A 23201-nucleotide genomic window follows, 5' to 3' on the forward strand; every position below is an offset into this window, starting at 1 on the left:
TGTAACGCTTACCCTGCGTAGAAGAACATGTCCAACAGTGAATATCGTCAAGCCCCACGCAGAGCATGTTAAATATCTTGATATGCACAACAACTTGGACTTAAATTATATCAAATGTATTGGCTCATCGGGCGCAAATCCAAGTTATCATGAGATAACAAGGTATTGCTGTGTGAGTCCATAATCAAGCCTGTTTGGTCATATCCAACTATGGGGTACTGCTACCAAATCTAATATATCCATCATTCAACGATTCCAAAATAAAGCCCTGCGTGCCATTATTGATCCTCCGTACTATATTTCAAATAATATGATACAACGCAACAATCCTCTTGAACCTATAACGAGTGTAATTCAATGTGTTTGTGTGAAGTACTTCGAAAGAGTGTCAGTGCATGCGAACATACTCGCTAACCAGCTAAATATGTGACGTGATAGTGAAGTGCGTAAACTAAAACTTTTAACACCACCTGATCTGATTACTGGATATATGTAGACTTTAGAATAAGGCTAATTAATTAAGGTAATATTTTATACAGGAGATCTCATGATGAAGTGATTTTCTACATACCATTTATACATAATATAGACATAAGAAATACTTATTGTCTATAGGCAGATTGTGGAATCACAAGAGATTCTCGTAAACGGTACGACATCATGAGCTCTTTAGTAAGTTTATTCAAATGTTAACCAATTTTCAGTCCGTGGTACTTTACGTTCTTTATATCCCATTACAGGTTTTGTCAATCGTATTTTGTCGTCGATATACTTTATTTTCCACAAAAAAATTAATTCCATCATCACTGCAATTAGCCGTTTTGCCGCTATTGAGTGGTCAATCCACTTGGAATAATATAATATTATTTAAGGCTTTAATTACAAAATAATATTCATGAATCATTTCGACAAGAAAATGATTAATAAAATTTTTCCTGTTTTCCAACGTTATCAGCGCAAAATTCCGATTACACAATGCTGTATCCTAACCACCACTATTAATATATACCACATAACATTTTAAATAATAGATGTAGCGATTATTTGAAACAAAAGAGCCGTGCTATCTTTTAGTGATATTTATTTGTTATAAATGTACTAGCTGACGCGGTAGACTTCGTACTGCCTCAATCTATAAATAAAAGACCTAATAGTCCGTAATTGATTATAAAAAATGCTCGGTATGAATGAATATTTATTATTATTTTCGATTAATTACACATAATGTTTCATACTTAAAAAACAGAGTTTTCCGGAAATCTTGTTCAATCTAGTTACCTGTTACTTGGTTTACCATTATTATATCAAAATGGTATCCATCTTCCCCCTGCCAGAGGATCAAAGGATATTGTAACGCATCATAAGTCCTGTGTGTTTCAGATACACGTTTTAAATCATTACTCCGACGATGAAGCACAATATCTCTAAGCTTTCTATTAAGTAAGTTTTCTCCCACAATGACAACAGCCACTTCGTCAATGGTGAGTGAAATAAGCGTCCTTATGTGTTTACCAATCCGATGCTATTTAGAACATGTTTACTAAATTGTTGTTCTGATGAAAAAACCTGTGTAGCGCCAAATGATGTCATCTGGAAACAGCTGTTATATTTCTGAATGTTGACTAAGAAGTGCTTAGAATCATTTCCAATCACAGAAACTAAAGAGCGCCAAGGATCTGGTGGTGGGACCAATTGTGGCAATTTTACTTTGCCTCCAACACAACATAATCCAGTAGATTCACTACTCTATTTTAGCGCCTTGCAATATTTACGAAGTATTGTCCTTTCCCCAATTGCTACCGATTTGTCGGCACAATAATTTATTGCCGCATCATAGTGGAATGCAGCTCGTTCCAGAATCACAGGAGCACTGTGTCTGCGGAATCGCTCAATTTCATTATGTCGGGCTCGCTGTTGTTGTGTTTGATGTGTACGAACTCGTTGCATTCTAAGCCTATCTACTTCATTGTCACTTTCTAAAGAACGCAATTCTGACAGCAATACGACTATTTTCTTGATATATATCTCTCTGGTCATCAGTGCGGTTAGCACGTGAGGTAGCCCTTCCCACATTTGATTGACTGCGACGACCTAAGTCTAACCTCATGAGAATAAATATATAAAAATTTTAAACTATTCTCTCTATTTGATTTCTGAACGACGGGGGGATGCATAAAAGAAAAAAAAAACAAAATTGTTGTTTTTATTTAATTTTGAGCATTTTCATATTTATCCACCTTTTAAACCTTCCCTGGACTTCCGCAAATAATTCAAGACCAAAATTATCCATATCGGTCCAGCCGTTGTCGAATTTTAGCGAGACTAACGAACAACGATTTATTTTTATATATAAATTTAACCTCCAAATATATTTATCAGTTTAAGGCTAAAAGTTATTCCGCAAATATTATCAAGAGTTGTAAAAATATCTTTATCTCTACAATATCTCCACATCGGAATATAAATACGTTTCTATAAAAAATATATTTTATTAGGCCTTGGAATTCGCAGATATTTTTTTAAAAATACTATTATTACTTTTTCCGATCAATTAAGGAAACATTTTACAACCCTCATTAAATGTAAAGAAATAGTAATCAGAAAATAACATCTGGGGGATAGAGGAGACGAGGAGGAGACGAGAGGATCACTTTTTATACAACTTGTAGTATCGTATTCAAACATTATGTTACTGTGTCTTTCGGAACGTCTTGGGTCACTTTCTTTGTTTTTTTTTCATATTTTGGAGTCTTCTTTTTACCAACTAGGGTTTATCTTTCTGCCACCAACAAATTTGTCATCAATTCGTGCAATAATAACATAAGTTTTAAAACTCGTACATTTCCTCTGTGACTACCAAAAAACACATTCATTTTCAACAAAAAATTAGTATACTTTTCACTAAATAAAATCTATTGAAATAGGCTTCAATAATAGCTCTTTCACTTTTTACACTATTTAAGTTCCGAAGAACAATAACAACGAACAAAATTGTCATATGTATATATGACATATATATGTATGTATATATATATATATATATATATATATATATATTTTCGCCACTATTTAAAACAAATAAAAATTACTTTTGTACTCTTTGGAAATCAGTTGTCGAACTAAAACACTAACCTAATTAAGCTTTTGCACTGTTGAAATTAGCTGGAGGTTTAAATAAATAAATTTTATTAATAGATAAAAGATTTATACTATTAATAGAAAGAGAAAACTGAATTTTTCATCAAAATCCATTAAAAACAAATATGAATGAAAATGAACATAGACATACGTTTGCATAATAATTATTAAATGTTAACCTATATTTTAGATAGTTTTATATGATAATAAAGTAGTTTTTTGGTCATTTATTTTTTAGTTAAGCTTTTCTTTGTCTTTTATTTCTTAGAATAACTGTAAGAAAAAAAGAAGAGAAAAGAAAAACTGTACTGTTAAAAGCTGTAAGTGTAAAGTTTTTATTAATTCTTATAAATCTTATTATTAAGTGTGGTTCTACCACTTCTATTTATAAAAGTATAAAACTTAGAGAAATTTTGAAAACAAATATGTAATCAACATTCGAAACAATCACTGGGTCCTCAAACAAAACTGTTTAACAGGAAAAAAGAAAAGTCTCATAAAATAGCGCCAAAAAGGGACAAAAAACATTATAGGGGAAAGATCTGAATCATCTGGAAAACCGCACGTGTTGTGGTATAGATGAAAGACCTGTGGTACTGTTTTTGGTTTGGATTGCACGCAAATGTGATTAACTAATTAACTTAAATTTAAATTTTTTATAAAATGTTATGCCAGCAAATGTCACTTTTTTTTAACTATTACTTGTGTTAAACATCGAGAAGGAAGAAATATAATAAGAATAGTAATAATTGTAATAATTAGTGTTGCTTGTGATGGATGAAAAAAGTAAACAGGATTGCAAAGGGAAAAAATTAAAAATTTTGCGTGGCTACATATCTTATGGGCAGGGTCCTATTAAGCACCTATAAATATACATAAAATAGAAAAGGAGGTTTTACAATCAAAATTGTAGCATGTAACTACTATCCTGGACTTATTTTATAGATTTTTTTGTTATAATATTCACGACAATAATTAATGTACAATAAATAAGGAAGAAAGAATTTAATGTACAAGAAAATCAGCTATCAGTTGTCATATTGCATGTTGTTTTTTTATGTAAATATTTTAAACAAATGTTAACTAGTATTTAAATAAAATATAAAAAATAAAATATTTTATTAATATTGTATTTTTTGCTGGCTTAGTGATCCAGTGGTAAAGGCGATGGAACGGTCCTCCTACTGGTTGCGATAGCTGCGGGTTCGAATCCTGCTGGGACATTGTCGCAAATTTATTAGGCAAGAGTGTAAAATCCGACAAAGGATATGATCTCAGTCGCACTAGTAACCAGGCTGGGTAAGACCGGATGTCTTACCTTCTGGAGTGATTTCTAAAGTTGGTCACTCGCCAGCTGAGGACCGTGGTTCGGAACCCACGTTAAACTTTAGGCCCAGTCCAGATAAACCCATAGTTGGTAAAAGGGCTTTGCCCGACCTCTGGTGGCGTGGCAGAGCATAATTTGGTCACAGAGCATATTTTGTGATTCCATCAGTGTCACCGTTTGAAGAAGGAGTTCAATTACATTCACACGTTAATAAGAATAGATATAGATTATAAGTTCTAAGACGTAAAACAATAATATAATAAAACATATTGTTCTAGTTACCCCGTAGATTCTATTCTCCCTTGTTCTGGTCTTATTAGCCCGTGTTTTTTAGACAGTAAGAGCCAATGTAATCTTTTTTTAAGATGAGCGAATTATCTTTCTTTGGAATTTTTTTATCGACATACTGATATGAGAATAAACATTATTAATTATGCTATAATGAAAATAAAAAACTATGTAAAGATTAGTGTAAGATATTTTATCTTAAGTGATGGTTTTTATCATTTCTCTAGTTAAATTGTATTTTAAAATATTAAGATGCTGTGTTAAATAATGAAAAATATCACTGAATCGAAATCGTGTTAGTTCCTTTCTTTTTTTTGTTGAAAACAACGTACATTAACATATAGCAACTATATTTCAATATTATTTATTATATTATATAGGGTAAAAATAACAAGATTTTGATGCATATATAGTAAAATACTTTTGACTGCATTTATATTATCTTGAAAAATTGGTTATCTGGGCTTTTTTAATATTTTTTTCAGTCTTCTAAGTCTCTCAATCTTTGTTCAAGCTTTTTGAATGTTGAAACATTTTTATTAACGTTTCAAAAACTGCAAATTTTAAAAAATTAGTGATCAGTGACAAATAAAACTATTATTTTATTTAAAAATAGTGCAGTAGTTAAGGAGTTGGTGAAGTTTGATTGAGAAAATACGATACAAACATGTAGGGATCATTATTCCATCAAGTATATCTCACATAAAAATAAATGTATAACTAAACAATTATCTCTTTCCCAAAGAATATTCAAAAGAAACGCGTATATGTCCGGCCTACTCAACCGTCTATTCAACCAGATTGAAAAAAAGTCGTATACGTGTTTCTTTACTTTTCATTACTTTTATTATTCATGTCGTTGTTGCTTTACAAATTTTAAAATACGATGAAACATATTTTGGGAATATTCCATTCATTTTCTACACTACCAGTTAAAACTTATTTAAAATAAAATGATCTATACGGTGCGAATATTCAATTACCTCCATCCTTTCTCTCTCAAAATTAAGAAGGAATGTAATTCGCACTTTTCCTTATCACGAATCAAAACATAGTCAAAGCCTGCATTTCATTGAAATAGTAATTATTATTTACAGTCGACTACTCTTTTGGCCGATTAGTTCGATTGATTTCTTCAGTTGTTTTAAATCTTCGACTATTTCTTTCTTTTGTTCAATAGTTCTCAACACTAAAAAAATACTCATCAAGAAAACTGTTCCATGTTAAAACTGCATGGAGTTCACCAGTGATTCAAACATTAATTGAGCTGAAAGTCACTACAAGAACAGTTCATTAAAAACTAAGTGTGCCACGTGCTTTCTAAATTTAAAAAAATATATGTTTTTGGAATAACACGCGTACATAATACATTTTATACTTATACTAAGAGAAAATTTATTAAAATAAAAATGGGGTAATATTTTTTTAAATAATTACAAAATTCTCATAATAAAAGCAAAGTGTATAAATATACGTATAAATTTACAGTTATCAATCAACAATTATTATTTTTAAATTAAAAAATTAAGATAGAATTTCTTAATAATTAAAACTAATGAAATATAATTCTAAAATGACGTTCCCTGTTCAGCCAAATATTGAATATCTGTAAAATATATAACTCTTACTAAAAAAATCTCGAATGAGTAAAATGAAAACAAAAGTAACACTTTCCAATTTCAAATAAAATCAAGCAAACCAAACAAAAACCTAAACTAGTTTATACTAGAAACTCACCAAAATAATATAATCGAAAGCAATGAAGCATTCTCCCTCGGATTTCTCTTGTTCTCCGAGCGTTTCCCTGGATCCATTTCAGCGACACTACAAGCTAGTCCGTTGTTTACCGTAACATTTTTCACACTAACACACTCGCCTCGACTTACGACGTGATCGACACGTTATCATTCGCGCTAATATACCCCTGAAAAAATCAAACTTCAACTGTTTGATTTTTGTTTCATGTGAGAGTGAGATGTCATCTGCAATTAAAAAAAAATGGTAGTGGTCTTTATCAGGTACAATCAATAAGAGCATGAATGGAAATCCACACGCGATATGTATATAAGTAATAAGCATCTATAAAATTCCACGTATATACGATTATACTACTTTGATTATACGAGACCTCGCTAATATCACCATAATATATATTATATTTGGCAACGTGTGTATTTGAACGCTATGAGCATGAAGAATAATTATGAAAAACTATTCCACAGTATATTTACTCACATCATCAATTATTTGTTAGTACAGTTATAATGTTTAACATGTATTGTGCAAGTAAATAACACTTTAGACAGAAATTGTTATAGTTAGAACAAAGAATATATAGTCTATCCAAAGAAGTTCTGTACATACGTCATCAAGATGTTTAATGTATTGCCTGCTGCAATTTGTAAGTTCATTTTAGAATCAGAAAATATATTCGTTCTCAATTTATTCCAGTTACAAATAGACATAATGCTGTCTAATAAGTTCGAACGTGTAACCGAACTAACTATGAATAGAAATCTCCACGCGATATGTATATAAGTAATAAGTATCCATAAAATTCTACGTATATACGATTATACTACTTTGATTATACGAGACCTCGCTAATATCACTATAATATATATTATATTTGGCAACGTGTGTATTTGAACGCTGTGAGCATAAAGAATAATTATGAAAAACTATTCCACAGTATATTTACTCACATCATCATCAATTATTTGTTAGTACAGTTATAATGTTTAACATATATTCTGCAGGTAAATAACACTTTAAACAGAAATTATTAGTTAGAACAAAGAATATACAGTCTATCCAAAGAAGTTCTGTACCTACGCCATCAAGATGTTTAATGTATTGCCTGCTGCAATTTGTAAGTTCATTTTAGAATCAAAAAATATATTCTTTCTCAATTTATTCTAGTTACAAATAGACATAATGTTGTCTAATAAGTTCGAACGTGTAACCGAACTAACTATGAATAGACATCTGCACGCGATATGTATATGAGTAATAAGTGTCTATAAAATTCCACGTATATACGATTATATTAGTTTGATTATACGATACCTCGCTAATATCACTATAATATATATTACATTTGGCAACGTGTGTATTTGAACGCTATGAGCATAAAGAATAATTATGAAAAACTATTCCACAGTATATTTACTCACATTATCATCAATTATTTGTTAGTACAGTTATAATGTTTAACATGTATTCAGCAATTAAATAACACTTTAGACAGAAATTGTTAGTTACAACAACAAAAAAATAGTCTATCCAAAGAAGTTCTGTACATACGCCATCAAGATGTTTAATGCATTGCCTGTCGCAATTTGTAAGTTCGTCTTAGAATCAGACAATATATTCTTTCTCAATTTATTCCAGTTAAAAACAGACATAATGCTGTCTAATAAGTTCGAACGTGTAACCGAACTAACTCGCCAAAGTCGTTCGGCTATCCAACTGCAAAATTATTCGAAACTGTAGTGATAGACGTTATAAACCGGAAAACATTATTTTAACGCTTTGCTTGTTTTGATAAAAATAAAATTGTTGCTTATTATCACTCTGATCGGAGACCAAACTGAACAGATGGCGTCTCTTATCGGTTATTTTGAGCAGAAAAGAGATAATGGTGGCCCCCTCTTGCGAATGAAATTAGTTAGAGTAGTACGCATTTTCTGGGATGATCTCTAAGTTGGTAACTCGTTAATCGATAAGCCTATAAAAAAGTCTACTTTAAAATAGAAAAAAAAGTAACTATGATATATAAGACGAACATTTCATACAATCGATAAAACAAAGTACGTACTCAAAATGATGGTTAAGAACCATTAATAACAATAATAATACTTCTTATTGGTTTTTGACTGGATATGACGATATTTTAAATTTTATATTTTATTTCCACAAAAATGGTAGTAATCACACAACTAATATTTATTTTAGAATGTCTTTGCTCAATATTTACGTTATAAATCAATATTTTTACAATTATTTATTACTGTTAGAACGTTCGATTTTTGAAACGTATTCCCACAAGACGCAATTTGTGACGAAATCTGTTGATTTACTAATACAAACACGACATCCCTAAACAGTTACCGAAATAAATAAACGATAGCTAAACTTTTGTGAAAATATAAAGTTTCGTTCTTAGAAGAAATTTGTTGTTTGTTTTGACTTTTGAGCAAATTTGACCTGTTCTTCAAGATTACAGTTTTTTTATTATCTCAGGAAAAATGAGAGTAAATGTATAACCTTTTATTGAAAATTTGTATTATGATGATTATTTTTGAGTATTTATTTATTTATAAACATTTATAAAATATATAATAATCAACATATTTGCCATCTTTTTCTACTCCTCTTTCCTATATTTCTGGTAGCATAATGATACCACGTCGAAAAATTGGTGTTGACAGCGATTTACAATTTTTCTCTATCTTCAGCTTTTGCCTCTTCGTGACACGTGCTTCTTGGCTAGATAAAGATTTATCGACTAGAAAAAGGAGTACTCGTAAGGAACTGTATCTACTAAGCCTAGTAAGTGGGATACAATATAATAATAAGACGTTTCCAAAGCTCCGTCGACCACTCAATAGAATACTTCATTATAACCAACTTCGTGAATGAATGGATTATGAATGGCCTTCATTCGCCTAGTCTGCCACCAATATCGCGTGTCTGACATGTTCCTAATGTTTCCACACATCAATTAATACCAAACGCCGACCGTCAAATAGCTTTGAACCATTCTCACAAAATTAGACAACTTGCGTTACTTAATTACTCCTCAAAATCAACTAGATCGAAGTCTTTTTGAAATGAATGATTACTAAATATATATGTAAAATAATATGTGAAAAAAACTGTGGTTCGAGCCATCCATGTCAACAAATAATACAATCTAAGCAAGTGATAAAAAAATATTAACTCATATAACAACATAAACTTGCAACATAAAGTCCGAACCTTGTGACGTCAAACATATGTCATAGATCTACAAATAGATTCTACCTTTCAATGATGTGATTAAATAAGCTTTAAAAAATAGAAATTACTTTTCCCCAATTCATTATAACTTACACTAAAAGTATTTGTACCTCAAAACTTATTTGTGTACATTATATAATAAAGCATTTGCGCTCCACAAAATAGACAAATGGAGAAAACAAGTCTTAAGTTTCAAAATAATATAAGTTTTATGTCTTGGACATATAGGCCTATAAATTAATTATAAAGCAACTTAATATAACCAACTTAATATTGAAGATCCACCGACAGGTTTCACTTTTCAGTTTGTGTCAGTTCGTGAGAGTGTAAATAAGAGATTTTTTTCAGAATTTCAGTGTTTTCATGTCTGAATTTGTAAATCGTAATCATTCTTCGGCGATTTTAACATGTGACATTGTGACATGATTGTGATATGACAACATGTCGTATTGTATAGTGATGAATAATAATCTAGAGCGAAAAAAATCATGAAGACCAGAAAAGCCGAATATCCATGGCTTGCATCAGAGGATCAGCTTGGTGTGGTATACTTTGATCTGCTAATACCTAGTAAAACGGCTTCAATAGATAGAGTGATTCAAGAGGAAGGTTTATATGTATAATACATGCATAATATACTAAGGCAACATTGCTAATTTTAGAGGTTTCTAACGTGATGTCGTAAATTAACCTATTTATTAGGCTTATTTAGCAATTAGCAATAACGCTGCCTAACCCTACGAGTTAGATCAAATTAATGTACTACAGTATTGTACATCATAAAAAGGTCTACAAAAAAGTCCGCGATGGTATATGTTTATCTTTTAGGGATAACCCACATTAACCATTTTTATTGTTTACTTTTTACGTGAGAAAATGGCTTATTTACGAAGCTATTTTAAGCAATACGGCATTAATCCTTATCGAATTAAGTACCTTAAATACAGTGTGCAATTAATATAGATCAATATGGTTCCTTACAGCATGTAAATTAAACAAATATTTTCGGAGATATTACAAATTTAAAATTTGCGTTTAAAAATGTGTAATGTAATAAAAATTGTATGAATTTAGATATTCCAAAGATAGCAGGAAATCTTCATAGTAAGTATAGGGGAAGAGGAATTGTTTTACTCCAAATTTAATGCGTGCAGGCCAAGGGCAGTAATGAATGAACCAAAAATACTGGATCGATTTTAATCATGTTTTCATTGAGTGACATAGGCATATATATTATATGCCCGTGCAAAGTCGGAGCGGGCCGCTATGTTTTTATATACAACGTTCATATTTTTTCTGTAGTGTATTTAATTTAGTATCAGCATTGCACCCGTGCGAAGCCGGGGCGGGTCGCTAGTTTACTATAAAATGTACTTTTACACAAATTTTATCGAACATATCAAATGCTCTATAGATGTTGGTAGTGAAAATTCTATAACTCCTTCGGGGAATATATTGCCGACGAACCTTATCTGATGTAAAGAACATTCATTTTATTTATATGGTGATAACGCATCCATATATAACCCATATTATAGTTGAAAATATAGTTTTAAATTATTTCTAGATAAGCACTCTTGCAATTTCATCTATTATTTATTGATAATACTTATTTCTTAAAATAAATGAATATACACAGTGGCCGCTTTATAAATACTAGTATTTCCAAGAGAGTAAAATTTAACTGTAATCCATTAAGTTAACAATGTTTATTTTGTGAAAGAGTCATACTGATAGCATATGTTTTTTTTTATTTGGTGTACTACCTTAACATGTATAGGTTATATGATATAATACCTATTAAATATTATCTAAAAAATTCGGTTTACATTATTTATATATCCACTAATAGATTCTACCTTTCAAGGATGTGAATAAATATGCTTTACAAAACTTTAATAAATAGAAATTATTTTTTCACCAATCCATTGTTACTTACAGCAAAAGTATTTGTACAAACTAATTTGTAAAGACAAAACTAATTTTTGCGAAGTTAGGAGAAATTCCCAACAAGACCTGAGGAAGTACTCTACTCCCCTTTAAATACCGAACTCTTAAACAACACTGAACTAGGAAGCAGACTGAAGAGAACCAAACCGTGTGATTTTGTATAGATATGTAGTCAAGTGCACGACATGGATCTTCCCAGATAACTTCCTAGTTTTAGTCACAAATTGTAAGTTAGTTAGCAACGACTTAGGCGTATGACTTAATTTTTAGAGTTTCGGAGTTTTAAGGAAATATATTTCATACAGCATTAGAGGCTATACACAAACATCGAATTGACCACCCTCCTCAACTTCTCAACTCAACCTCAACTTTAGTGGATGAAAATATTTACCAAATTCTATAGAATGGAATTTATATATTGATTCAGTTTCTTCTTACAATACAAATATTTTAATTTCAATAACGTAAGAGCTACAAAATGTTTTACCATCGACTGTTTATTATGCTATAACAATTATTTTCGGAGAAACATAATAATAAATTTTGATAATGGTTTTCCCGAACATGATTTTAATGTGTATATTTAGTTTTAAGATGCTGTCTCTAAAAATTATTATTTTTGTCTGTTAAAACCTAAAGCTTCTGAGTTACATCACAACTTCCGTGATAACCTTGCTAAATATAGATTTTCTTCAATGTTATCATTACTTATCCTGTACAGTTCAAAATATATATCTATTGGCGAAAATGCGAAGTATTAACGCAAACAATTGTTAAATAATCTACCATCACTGTTAAATTAGATGGTTTCGACATTTCTCTACATAAAATAGCTTCAAAATTGTGTTTTCTGCATTCATTCCTTTTGTCGCTGAGGAAATCTGCTGCCGAAAATGATCAAGAGCTTTAAGAAACTCATGATAATACTACTCGGTCATATCCTAATTGTTGGTTTCGGTTTTAAGATTTAAAAGTGGTAATTTTGATGGCAACCAATATACTGAATGAAAATATAATATCCGTAATATACATAATTTTGAACAGTTTCAAAACCGTGATTTCATTTCTTGTCGGGATGAAGCATGCATCCACTACCATATTCTCAAGCACCAAATATCATGGATTAGTACGTACAAGACAGATCCGCCCACATAGACACCGAAACGGAATATGCATAGCCTTGTAGCGACCTTGAGGCATGTCGAATTTTACATCGTGGAATAAGGGTCTACAAAATACCCAGAAATATAATCCCAGATGTTGGACACGGGCGGGGTGCCAGCAGCGCTAACTAGAACCCGATAACGAATAGCTGGCGGCAACCACGAGACGTTTATCTGGGATGTTATTGAAGGGTATTTCGATTCATTCAGTGCTCAACCATCGTTTGGTTTAGACGTGCCACCATCGACTGCCCAAGCCTCGTCTCCAGGTAATGCCGCTGCAATCAGTTTTATCTAATTGTATTTTTCACATTTTTTTATATTGCCAATAAATAACGGTCACATAATGTAAAATCCACTGTCTCATTTCGTTTTACCTCCATTCACCGAGCCACATCATTTACCCTAAAGCCTTAAAGTACGGCTGTACTTCTTCTTGTATCTGCTATCTCATCTTCTTCTCATATGCTCATCTTCTTGTATCAAAATCCTGAGCTACACATTGCTATAGTGGCAAAAAGTGTTCAATTTAAGGTAAAAAATAGATCGAAGATTTATTCATTTTTTGCCTAAAAGAGTGGAATAAGTTATTGAAAATGATAGAAAATATTTTGTTTAGTATTAGTACATATGGATCTTTTTTAAACCACCAGCAAGATCTTCGTCGAAAATATATTAATATAGAGTCGAATTTCTTAACAATATTTTTCGTGTCGAAACCACCTTCTTTTCACACTAGTATTTATGAAAATACCAGCCAATTTACATGTAAAAATACGCAAATACAATCCATGAAACTTACCCACCAGATAACCGCTTTAACGGTTTGTTTTGCCATCTCATTATCTTCAATTTCAATAAAGCACCAGTCATGATGATTACGTGAAACCAGTTTTTTAGAATATTTACTCTTCAAATAAAAGGTTGCTTGTTAAAATTATTATTATTATTATAAAATGTTATTAATCAAACCGCAGACCAACACAAGTGTTTTGTTTGTTAATAAATTATTATGTAACTGTTATAAATGAATTTTATTTTTAGCCAGTGGAAAATGCGATAACAAAACAGAAAGAATATTATTGAATGATGATGTGTTCGTATTTTTTAGTTATATTAATAATTATTATAACAATGTAATTTTTCAATTTCGATAAAATTTTCCATCAAGTAACATAGTGCATGTTACTTGATGTGATGTATTTAAAAATAATAAAGAAATAATATCGATATTATGGTCAGTTTTGGAAGCTCTAATATTACAAACTTCTTAAACCATGTGTAACATATACAAAGTCAAAGAAATTTCAGCTATCGCATTTGTTGCAATTATAAAATTCATAATTTTTTTAAAGGAAAAGATCCACTAAAAATATAATCTTAGAACAGAGTAACATAATGTGTTTAGGAATAAAAAAAAACTGATTCTCAAATATAACTAAATCTCTTGCGTTGATATGGCAAGTTGTGTCGGTTGAAATAATTGAAAAAACAAACTCATTAATTATACTATACATAGTTGTCTCAAACATCTACATTAATAAGACAAAAAGACGTTTTTATGATGCATGTATTTAACTAGCTACTTGACAAACAATCCAACATATGCGCACATAAAAAATTATTCTTTATTAAACAAATTAGCTTAGAGATATATAGTGAACATATTGGGAGATATAACAACAAAAATAACCATTTAAAATGTACCGAAAACAATTCCGAAATACGTAACGAAAATCGAAAAAAATCTATTGAGAATCCAAATTCGTTGTTGTTATATAAATAAAACAATTGATTAAAGAAATGAGCAATCCCAGACGAACATGAGGGACCAAGAAAGTTTGAAAACAATAAATTGCAGGATCAGATAAAAATACAGTTCAAACTTTCAAACTTTCAGAAAGCGTTCAACTGTTCACAAACGTTTTCATGGCATGAAAACGATCTAAGAAAGGAAGGAAGAAAAATGGCTAAAACACGAATTGCCTGAAATAGCCATTTCGAACAAAAAGAAAAGATTTCAGTGGCTTATTGTGACTGTGACTGCCGATAAAAACTGAATCTACTACTACCAACATGATTCTTTTGATAAGGTATCACTGCATTACCAAAAAGATGGGAAAAAGCTTTAGAAAGTTATGAAAAATATTTGGTTAATATATATATAGTACCAGTTTAACTTCATAAATACATTTTTAAACTAAAATGGGCAGAATACATGCAAATGCCTACAATATCAATAAAACAATGTAACAATTTCATTCGTACCTTAAACATTAGAAATCAAGAATGAAAATAATTCACTTTTAATATTTTCTAAAAATATGTGTTATTCTTATTTAAATATACTATATATTATGTACTTGAATGGCGTTTGCTAGATCCTGAGTTCTATAAAACAAGAGGTATCGAATTACCTTCAAATGTAGGAAACCCTATTAAGATGGTGAAACAAAATGATTCTTGAAGATAATTCTCATACAAGGGTACTAACAAAAAGCTCTACAAAAACTGAATGAAAACATCGAATATTCCGAAAAATGGAAGTAAAGACTCAAAAACATGTTTTTGCACAGCAATATATCCATGGTAGAATACACTCTAGGTAATTAAAAGAATAGGTAATTAAAATACAAATACATATTTTGCACTTGAATTTCAATGACTTATTAAAAATATAATTTTTAAATTCTATGTCAAATACCCGACGCTGAATATTAAAAATATAATCTTTAATTATATTTACTACCTACTTAGTAAATCACAAAAAAGGACATGTAGGAAATTAAATATAATATATTAGGTATAATATGCTATAAAAACGTTAATGGGGTGCAATTGAATATCGTCAGAATTTTGTATTTTTATATAATAGCGTACGTGTCCATCGAAAATAGATAGCCATATTTAGGTAGAAAAAGGTATCTTATTTTTATCCTCGGTCATAGAACTAGAATATTTCGAAGAATGACGGAATTCTTCTTCATTCAGGTCAACAATCGTTACTATAGCAAACTTCTACCTACTTTAATGTTTGTACTAACCAAATGGAATCGGCTGCAAGATTGCAATTTGAGGCATTTTACTGTTTTTTTTTTTAATATATGTTAGTCTCCTATTTATCAACGAGGGTTTTTCTCGACTGGACCTACAGTTTAACGTGGACTACAAACCATTTCCAGTTTGGTTTTCGAAATCACCATTCAACAATCGATCAAGTGCATAGAGTAACTACGACTATTGAAAAAGCGTTTGAGGAAAAGAAATACTGCCCTGCAATATTCCTGGATGTCTCACAAGCTTTTGATCGGGTTTGGCATTTGGGAGTAATCTGTAAGATGAGCAAATTGTTACCGCGTAATTATTGTCAATTGCTGGAGTCATATCTTTTCGGAAGAAAAGTTCTTCTTCTTCGAAGTATCGCACGAAATGGCATTCTCGACATTTAAAACTATTTCGGCTGGAGTTCCACAAGTGGCGTCTTAGGACGTCTCCTACATGTGCTCTACACTGCTGATATTATAATAACAAAAGAAACACTACTTGGAACCTTTGCTGACGGCACAATTATTATGGCAAACGACATATCTCTGCCTAGGGTAGTAGAAAACAAATTCAAGCGGCAGTCAAAAAAATCTACAAATGAACGAAAGATTGGAAAATTCAACTTAATAGCTCCAAATCTGTCCACGTTAATTTTGCATTGCGGCGAGATAATGAAAACTTAATTATATCACTCAATAGATGCCCGATTGCTCAAGCAGAATCAGCCAAATACCTCGAAATCTATCTTGACGTTAGATTAAATTGGAAACATCATATTATACAAAAAGCAAAACACATTAGAACCAATATAAAACAACTTTACTGGTTAGTCAGAAAATACTCTCAACTTGATGCAAAATCAAAGAGGTTGATTTATAAAACAATTATAAAGCCAATTTGGACCTATGGGGTGCAAATATGGGGTATCACTAAAAATTCAAATCAGCTAGTCATCTAACGCAAAACAAGGTTCTTCGATTGATTACCAATGCTTTTCACTACGTAACCAACGAAGAACTGCACGATGACCTAGAAATAAAATGAATTTGCGAAGTTATCCAAGATTTCGTCTTGAAACACGAAAGAACATTACTAAATCATACTAACGTGGAAGGAATACAATTGCTAGACAGCGCACAGGATGTCACGAGATTGAAGCGAACCAAACCATAGGAACTGATATGAAGTGTATACCTTTAGTGTTAGCTATAACTTAAGTTATTATAATTTTATAATTGAGGAATACATATTGATGTATTTTCTCGCATTCCTCTTGTTCGTGAATTAATCCAAGTACAAATGAAATGTAGTAATAAATTAATTTATAATTAAGATTGTACTAAGCGTATCTAATAAAGAAGTTATTAGAACATTACATAACCTAACATCTGATGTAATTTATATTTTGAATTTAAAGTAAATAGTTAAAATACTACATTTTGTATTTTAAATACACTATAATTTTATAGTCTGGCCAAACTAGCAATGAACTCAAGTCATCAAAATGTTAAAAAATATTATTTAGTTTAACATTATAGTTCAATAGTCACTGCTACTTTGGATAGACTAAGAATTGGATAGACCACCAATATTTTATATTTCGTACTAGCGACCCGCCCCGGCTTCGCACGGGTGCAATGCTGATACTAAATTAAATACACTACAGAAAAAATATGAACGTTGTATATAAAAACATAGCGGCCCGCTCCGACTTTGCACGGGCATAAAATATATATGCCTATGTCACTCAATGAAAACATGATTAAAATCGATCCAGTATTTTTGGTTCATTCATTACTGCCCTTGGCCTGCACGCATTAAATTTGGAGTAAAACAATTCCTCTTCCCCTATACTTACTATGAAGATTTCCTGCTATCTTTGGAATATCTAAATTCATACAATTTTTATTACATTACACATTTTTAAACGCAAATTTTAAATTTGTAATATCTCCGAGAATATTTGTTTAATTTACATGCTGTAAGGAACCATATTGATCTATATTAATTGCACACTGTATTTAAGGTACTTAATTCGATAAGGATTAATGCCGTATTGCTTAAAATAGCTTCGTAAATAAGCCATTTTCTCACGTAAAAAGTAAACAATAAAAATGGTTAATGTGGGTTATCCCTAAAAGACAAACATATACCATCGCGGACTTTTTTGTAGACCTTTTTATGGTGTACAATACTGTAGTACATTAATTTGATCTAACTCGTAGGGTTAGGCAGCGTTATTGCTAATTGCTAAATAAGCCTAATAAATAGGTTAATTTACGACATCACGTTAGAAACCTCTAAAATTAGCAATGTTGCCTTAGTATATTATGCATGTATTATACATACAAACCTTCCTCTTGAATCACTCTATCTATTGAAAAAAACCGCATCAAAATCCGTTGCATAGTTTTAAAGATTTAAGCGCACATAGGGATATAGGGACAGAAAAGGCGACTTTGTTTTATACTATGTAGTGATTTTAAATCTCTGAAAACAATAAATACAAACGAGAGGCTTTCAACATCTCACGACAAACCTTTAAATTTTATTTTACCGAAGAACGTAATGATATTAATAACTACAAACAAATTAAACAATTACAGATCCAAAGCAAACTTCCATTAACCATTTCATTAATCGCTCGATAAGTGTAAAGTATACGTACACACAACTGTAGACCACACGCAACTCCAACCGCACACCACACTATACTGAATACGAGTTAGCCTCCTTATCATCCGACTTTTTTTCCAAATATTAAGCAGCCCGAATTGTTTATTAATTTTGTATAAATTACGCGTGCACTGCTTGGGTATTTGAAGACGTATTAAGGGTTCCACCCATTAATTCCAACTGTGCACCGAATTTCAAACTGAAACGATGCCGTCGAGATGCTTCTTAAATGTCCCGGATATCACGTATTCAAAACATGGCATATATAATGTAAAAACAATCGAGAATTATTGTTTTAACTTCTACAGGTGTTCGGGAAGTTCCTGTCTATACTGTACAAGATTGGTATTCTTAAAGGTAATTAGATATAAATTATTTCTATATTATTAGAGTGATGATTACGATTTCTTTTACTAATTAAGGTTTAGGTGGTTTAGGTAGTACTAATAATTATCGATGTTTATTTAATTAAACAAACAAGATCAGGAAATACGTGATTTATTTTGAAAGAAAAATCGTCGGCAGTACGTAACACGAATTCCTCCAGCTAATTTTTATTGAAAATATTAATTATGTGCTCATAAAACTTGTTTACTCTTGTCGCCTTTCTTATTTTATTGGTTGTGGTTATAACTTACCTGTAATTACTATCATTTTTAAATATTTACGTCTATATATCGTAATTACTTCGACAGACATCATCATTTATTGTGTTTAAACTAAAATATTTACCTACGTAATTTCTATTGTAAATACGTCACTATTATAAAGAAAATGTAAACTATATATTAAGATTATATATCGATCTAAAAATCACAGATATAGCGATTTATACTAACATTCGATAGCGAATATTAAAGATGACGCCACCCAGTCTGGTCGTATACATCCAGCATAAATAGAAGTTTGTTTTCTTGGCTCCATTTTCTCTAGAAATGTTCGATCTATATTTTAAGTTTATAAGAAAATCTTTTAAATTATTTTTGTTATGGTATTATTTTCTTTATATTGTAAACTTTATTATTTTTTACAGACTTAATGAAGACAATACCGTAAATATTTCTGTAATTAATGTTATTTTATATTAAATAACATTAATCCGACAGTAAATCATCGATAACATTAAGTTGACGTCATTATAATGACGTCAATTTGCTCAAAATTTCGACTGGATCTTTCCTCTGTTTGCGATCTTAAATTATATTAATGGTGTCTTAATACCTTATTTTGAAATTCTATTATTTATGGGAATAGAGCATTTTAAAAACTTTTCTGGTAGCATCGTCGATGCCCCGTATTACGTCTCCAATACACTGATTCAGCGCGATATCCCGTTAAAACCCATAGCGAGTGTTATTCGAAGTGTTAGTGCGAAATACTCTGAGAGCCTATTAGTATAGAGTATATATAGAGGTTTTATTTAAACAAAGCCGAGGAAATGTTTTGCGTGGTCCGACCAATGCTCGCTGTGTGATCACTTTTTGTATTGGTTCATTTGAAATGGCCTACAAAAGCATTTGGTTGGCTCATTTCTATAATCCGATTGTTTGTTTCATTTTGTTTGTGATGCCATTTTTGTATGTCTGACATAAAGTACAATCAGCATTTTTGTGTCTTCAATTTAATCACTATTATTTCAAGTTAGCTAGATTAAGGATGTGTATGACTAAGCATTGCTTTTACTATTATTAATATAAAGCATTTGTGTTCATATATATTATTATTTACAAGAGTAAAACTGGAGAAATCGTGGGAATATTACACGCAGTTTAAAAACAAAATGTGTCCTAATGGGACGATGGCAAAATTACATTGAAGATAAATGTGGTTATACTACATGAAAAGATTTTGTTACCCTTTAAAAAGTTGTTAATAAAGTATTTTCATTACAGGTGCCTGTAATGGTAATTTAAACTAACCAATGAAATTCAGCGAAATGACGTTCTCGGTGACTTCCTGCTGAGACCACGCTAAACGAAGAAACCATCCTGAAGAAGGGAATCCTCCTGCAGCTTGGACAATTCGACTTATTGCTTCAGCAGTGGATTGCTCTTTATTCTCGTGTGTTACTGATAGTAAGTACTCCTGCAGTGGCTCGAGCAGGATTAGTAGATCTCTTCTTCTGATTTTGTTATGCTTTTTATCTAACATCTCAAGGTAATTTGCATTTCTTTACCATCTTTTTCAAGAAACCAAAGCTTTCTTCTCTAGTAATATTTGTTCGCAATACTTTTGTTGATGCAATATCTTCACAAAATATTTTATGCATTTAAGAATTTTAACAGCATTTGTTGTTAAGTCAACATGAAATTAATATCCTTTAAAATTTAGCAAAATGAGACAGATTAAAAGTAGCAACGCCTAAGTATTAAACAATAATTTTCAATAATTTTGAAATTTCAAAATTATTATATACTCGATATTCGGCTAATATTTATATTGCACAATATTTAACTAAATTGATGTAATATTCGTATTATAAGTATAAAAAATAATATCCGTTACTTTTTATAAATTCGAGGCAATTTAGTTAAAACTTTTGCAACTTGTAAGCAATCTACGAATTTTTGGAGTACTTAATTAGTTATTACATAACCATTAATTAATAAAAGTATGAATATTTAAAAATTTATTCAAATAACACTAAAATATATAAAGAATCAACAGTATTTAAACAATAAAAGTTTTTCATGACTTCGTATTTATTGCTTTATTTTGTAGTCTTGTCCGTGATTAAATTAGCAATCATTGGGAATAGAAATGAACCCGTAGGTGCTTTTTTGATTTGTCTGCATTTGCCTTTTGTAGTAGCATTTTAATGTGTCCAAGTTGATTTTCAGCACTTTCAACATAGGACAAACCGTCGTAATGCTGAAGAATAACATTGTTATGTCTTCGATCGTATGCCGTCTTTCGATCAGTGCTTAAAACATTTTACACATGTCCAATGCACTAAAACCAGCACTAATATATATGAAGAATCAACTGTATTTAAACAATAAAAGTTTTTCATGACTTCGTATTTATTGCTTTATTTTGTAGTCTTGTCCGTGATTAAATTAGCAATCATTGGGAATAGCAATGAACCCGTAGGTGCTCTTTTGATTTGTCTGCATTTGCATTTTGTAGCAGCATTTTAATGTTTCCAAGTTGATTTTCACCGGTTTTCAACATAGGACAAAGCATTGTAATGCTGAAGAATAACATTTTCATGTCTTTGCTCGTATGCCGTCTTTCGATCAGTGCTTGAAACATTTTACACATGTCCAATGCACTAAAACCAGCACTAATATATATGAAGAATCAACTGTATCTAAACCATAAAAGTTTTTCATGCCTTCGTATTTATTACTTTATTTTGTAGTCTTGTCCGTGATTAAATTAGCAATCATTGGGAATAGAAATGAACCCGTAGGTGCTCTTTTGATTTGTCTGCATTTGCCTTTTGTAGTAGCATTTTAATGTGTCCAAGTTGATTTTCACCGGTTTTCAACATAGGACAAACCGTCGTAATGCTGAAAAATAACATTGTTATGTCTTCGATCGTATGCCGTCTTTCCATCAGTGCTTGAAACATTTTACACATGTCCAAAGCACTAAAACCAGCACTAAAATATATGAAGAATCAACTTTATCTAAACCATAAAAGTTTTTCATGCCTTCGTATTTATTACTTTATTTTGTAGTCTTGTCCGTGATTAAATTAGCAATCATTGGGAATAGCAATGAACCCGTAGGTGCTCTTTTGATTTGTCTGCATTTGCATTTTGTAGCAGCATTTTAATGTTTCCAAGTTGATTTTCACCGGTTTTCAACATAGGACAAACCGTCGTAATGCTGAAAAATAACATTGTTATGTCTTCGATCGTATGCCGTCTTTCCATCAGTGCTTGAAACATTTTACACATGTCCAAAGCACTAAAACCAGCACTAAAATATATGAAGAATCAACTTTATCTAAACCATAAAAGTTTTTCATGACTTCGTATTTATTACTTTATTTTGTAGTCTTGTCCGTGATTAAATTAGCAATCATTGGGAATAGCAATGAACCCGTAGGTGCTCTTTTGATTTGTCTGCATTTGCATTTTGTAGCAGCATTTTAATGTTTCCAAGTTGATTTTCACCGGTTTTCAACATAGGACAAAGCGTTGTAATGCTGAAGAATAACATTGTTATGTCTTTGCTCGTATGCCGTCTTTCGATCAGTGCTTGAAGCATTTTACACATGTCCAATGCACTAAAACCAGCACTAAAATATATAAAGAATCAACTTTATCTAAACCATAAAAGTTTTTCATGCCTTCGTATTTATTACTTTATTTTGTAATCTTGTCCGTGATTAAATTAGCAATCATTGGGAATAGCAATGAACCCGTAGGTGCTCTTTTGATTTGTCTGCATTTGCATTTTGTAGCAGCATTTTAATGTTTCCAAGTTGATTTTCAGCACTTTCAACATAGGACAAAGCGTTGTAATGCTGAAGAATAACATTGTTATGTCTTTGCTCGTATGCCGTCTTTCGATCAGTGCTTGAAGCATTTTACACATGTCCATTGCGCATTTCATTGTATCTCAACTTCAATTCATTCGACACGAAATATCCAAGC

At 31.0% G+C, this 23201-nt stretch overlaps 1 protein-coding gene and 1 long non-coding RNA gene across 2 annotated transcripts in view; one reads left to right on the forward strand and one right to left on the reverse strand.

The window, feature by feature from the left end:
- The window catches only part of LOC143192327 (ATP-binding cassette sub-family C member 4), a 46650-nt gene extending 27860 nt beyond the window's left edge, over positions 1-18790 (reverse strand). The window contains exons 1-2 of the mRNA XM_076397594.1: positions 18584-18790; positions 6491-6735 (exon numbers count right to left, since the gene is read on the reverse strand). Coding sequence (XP_076253709.1) covers positions 6491-6567 — 77 coding nt within the window. The 5' untranslated portion in view covers positions 6568-6735; positions 18584-18790. The remainder of the gene's footprint in view (positions 1-6490; positions 6736-18583) is intronic.
- On the forward strand, positions 18716-20632 carry LOC143192329 (uncharacterized). Its single transcript, XR_013004751.1, has 2 exons — positions 18716-18948; positions 20484-20632. It is a non-coding gene; the product is annotated as an uncharacterized LOC143192329 (long non-coding RNA).
- Positions 20633-23201: the final 2569 nt, after the last annotated feature.

The sequence above is a fragment of the Rhynchophorus ferrugineus genome, unplaced genomic scaffold (assembly GCF_030347505.1).
Source record: "Rhynchophorus ferrugineus isolate W39M unplaced genomic scaffold, kcgeb_rfMv2 rfM3, whole genome shotgun sequence".
Classification (NCBI taxonomy): Eukaryota; Metazoa; Arthropoda; class Insecta; order Coleoptera; family Curculionidae; genus Rhynchophorus; species Rhynchophorus ferrugineus.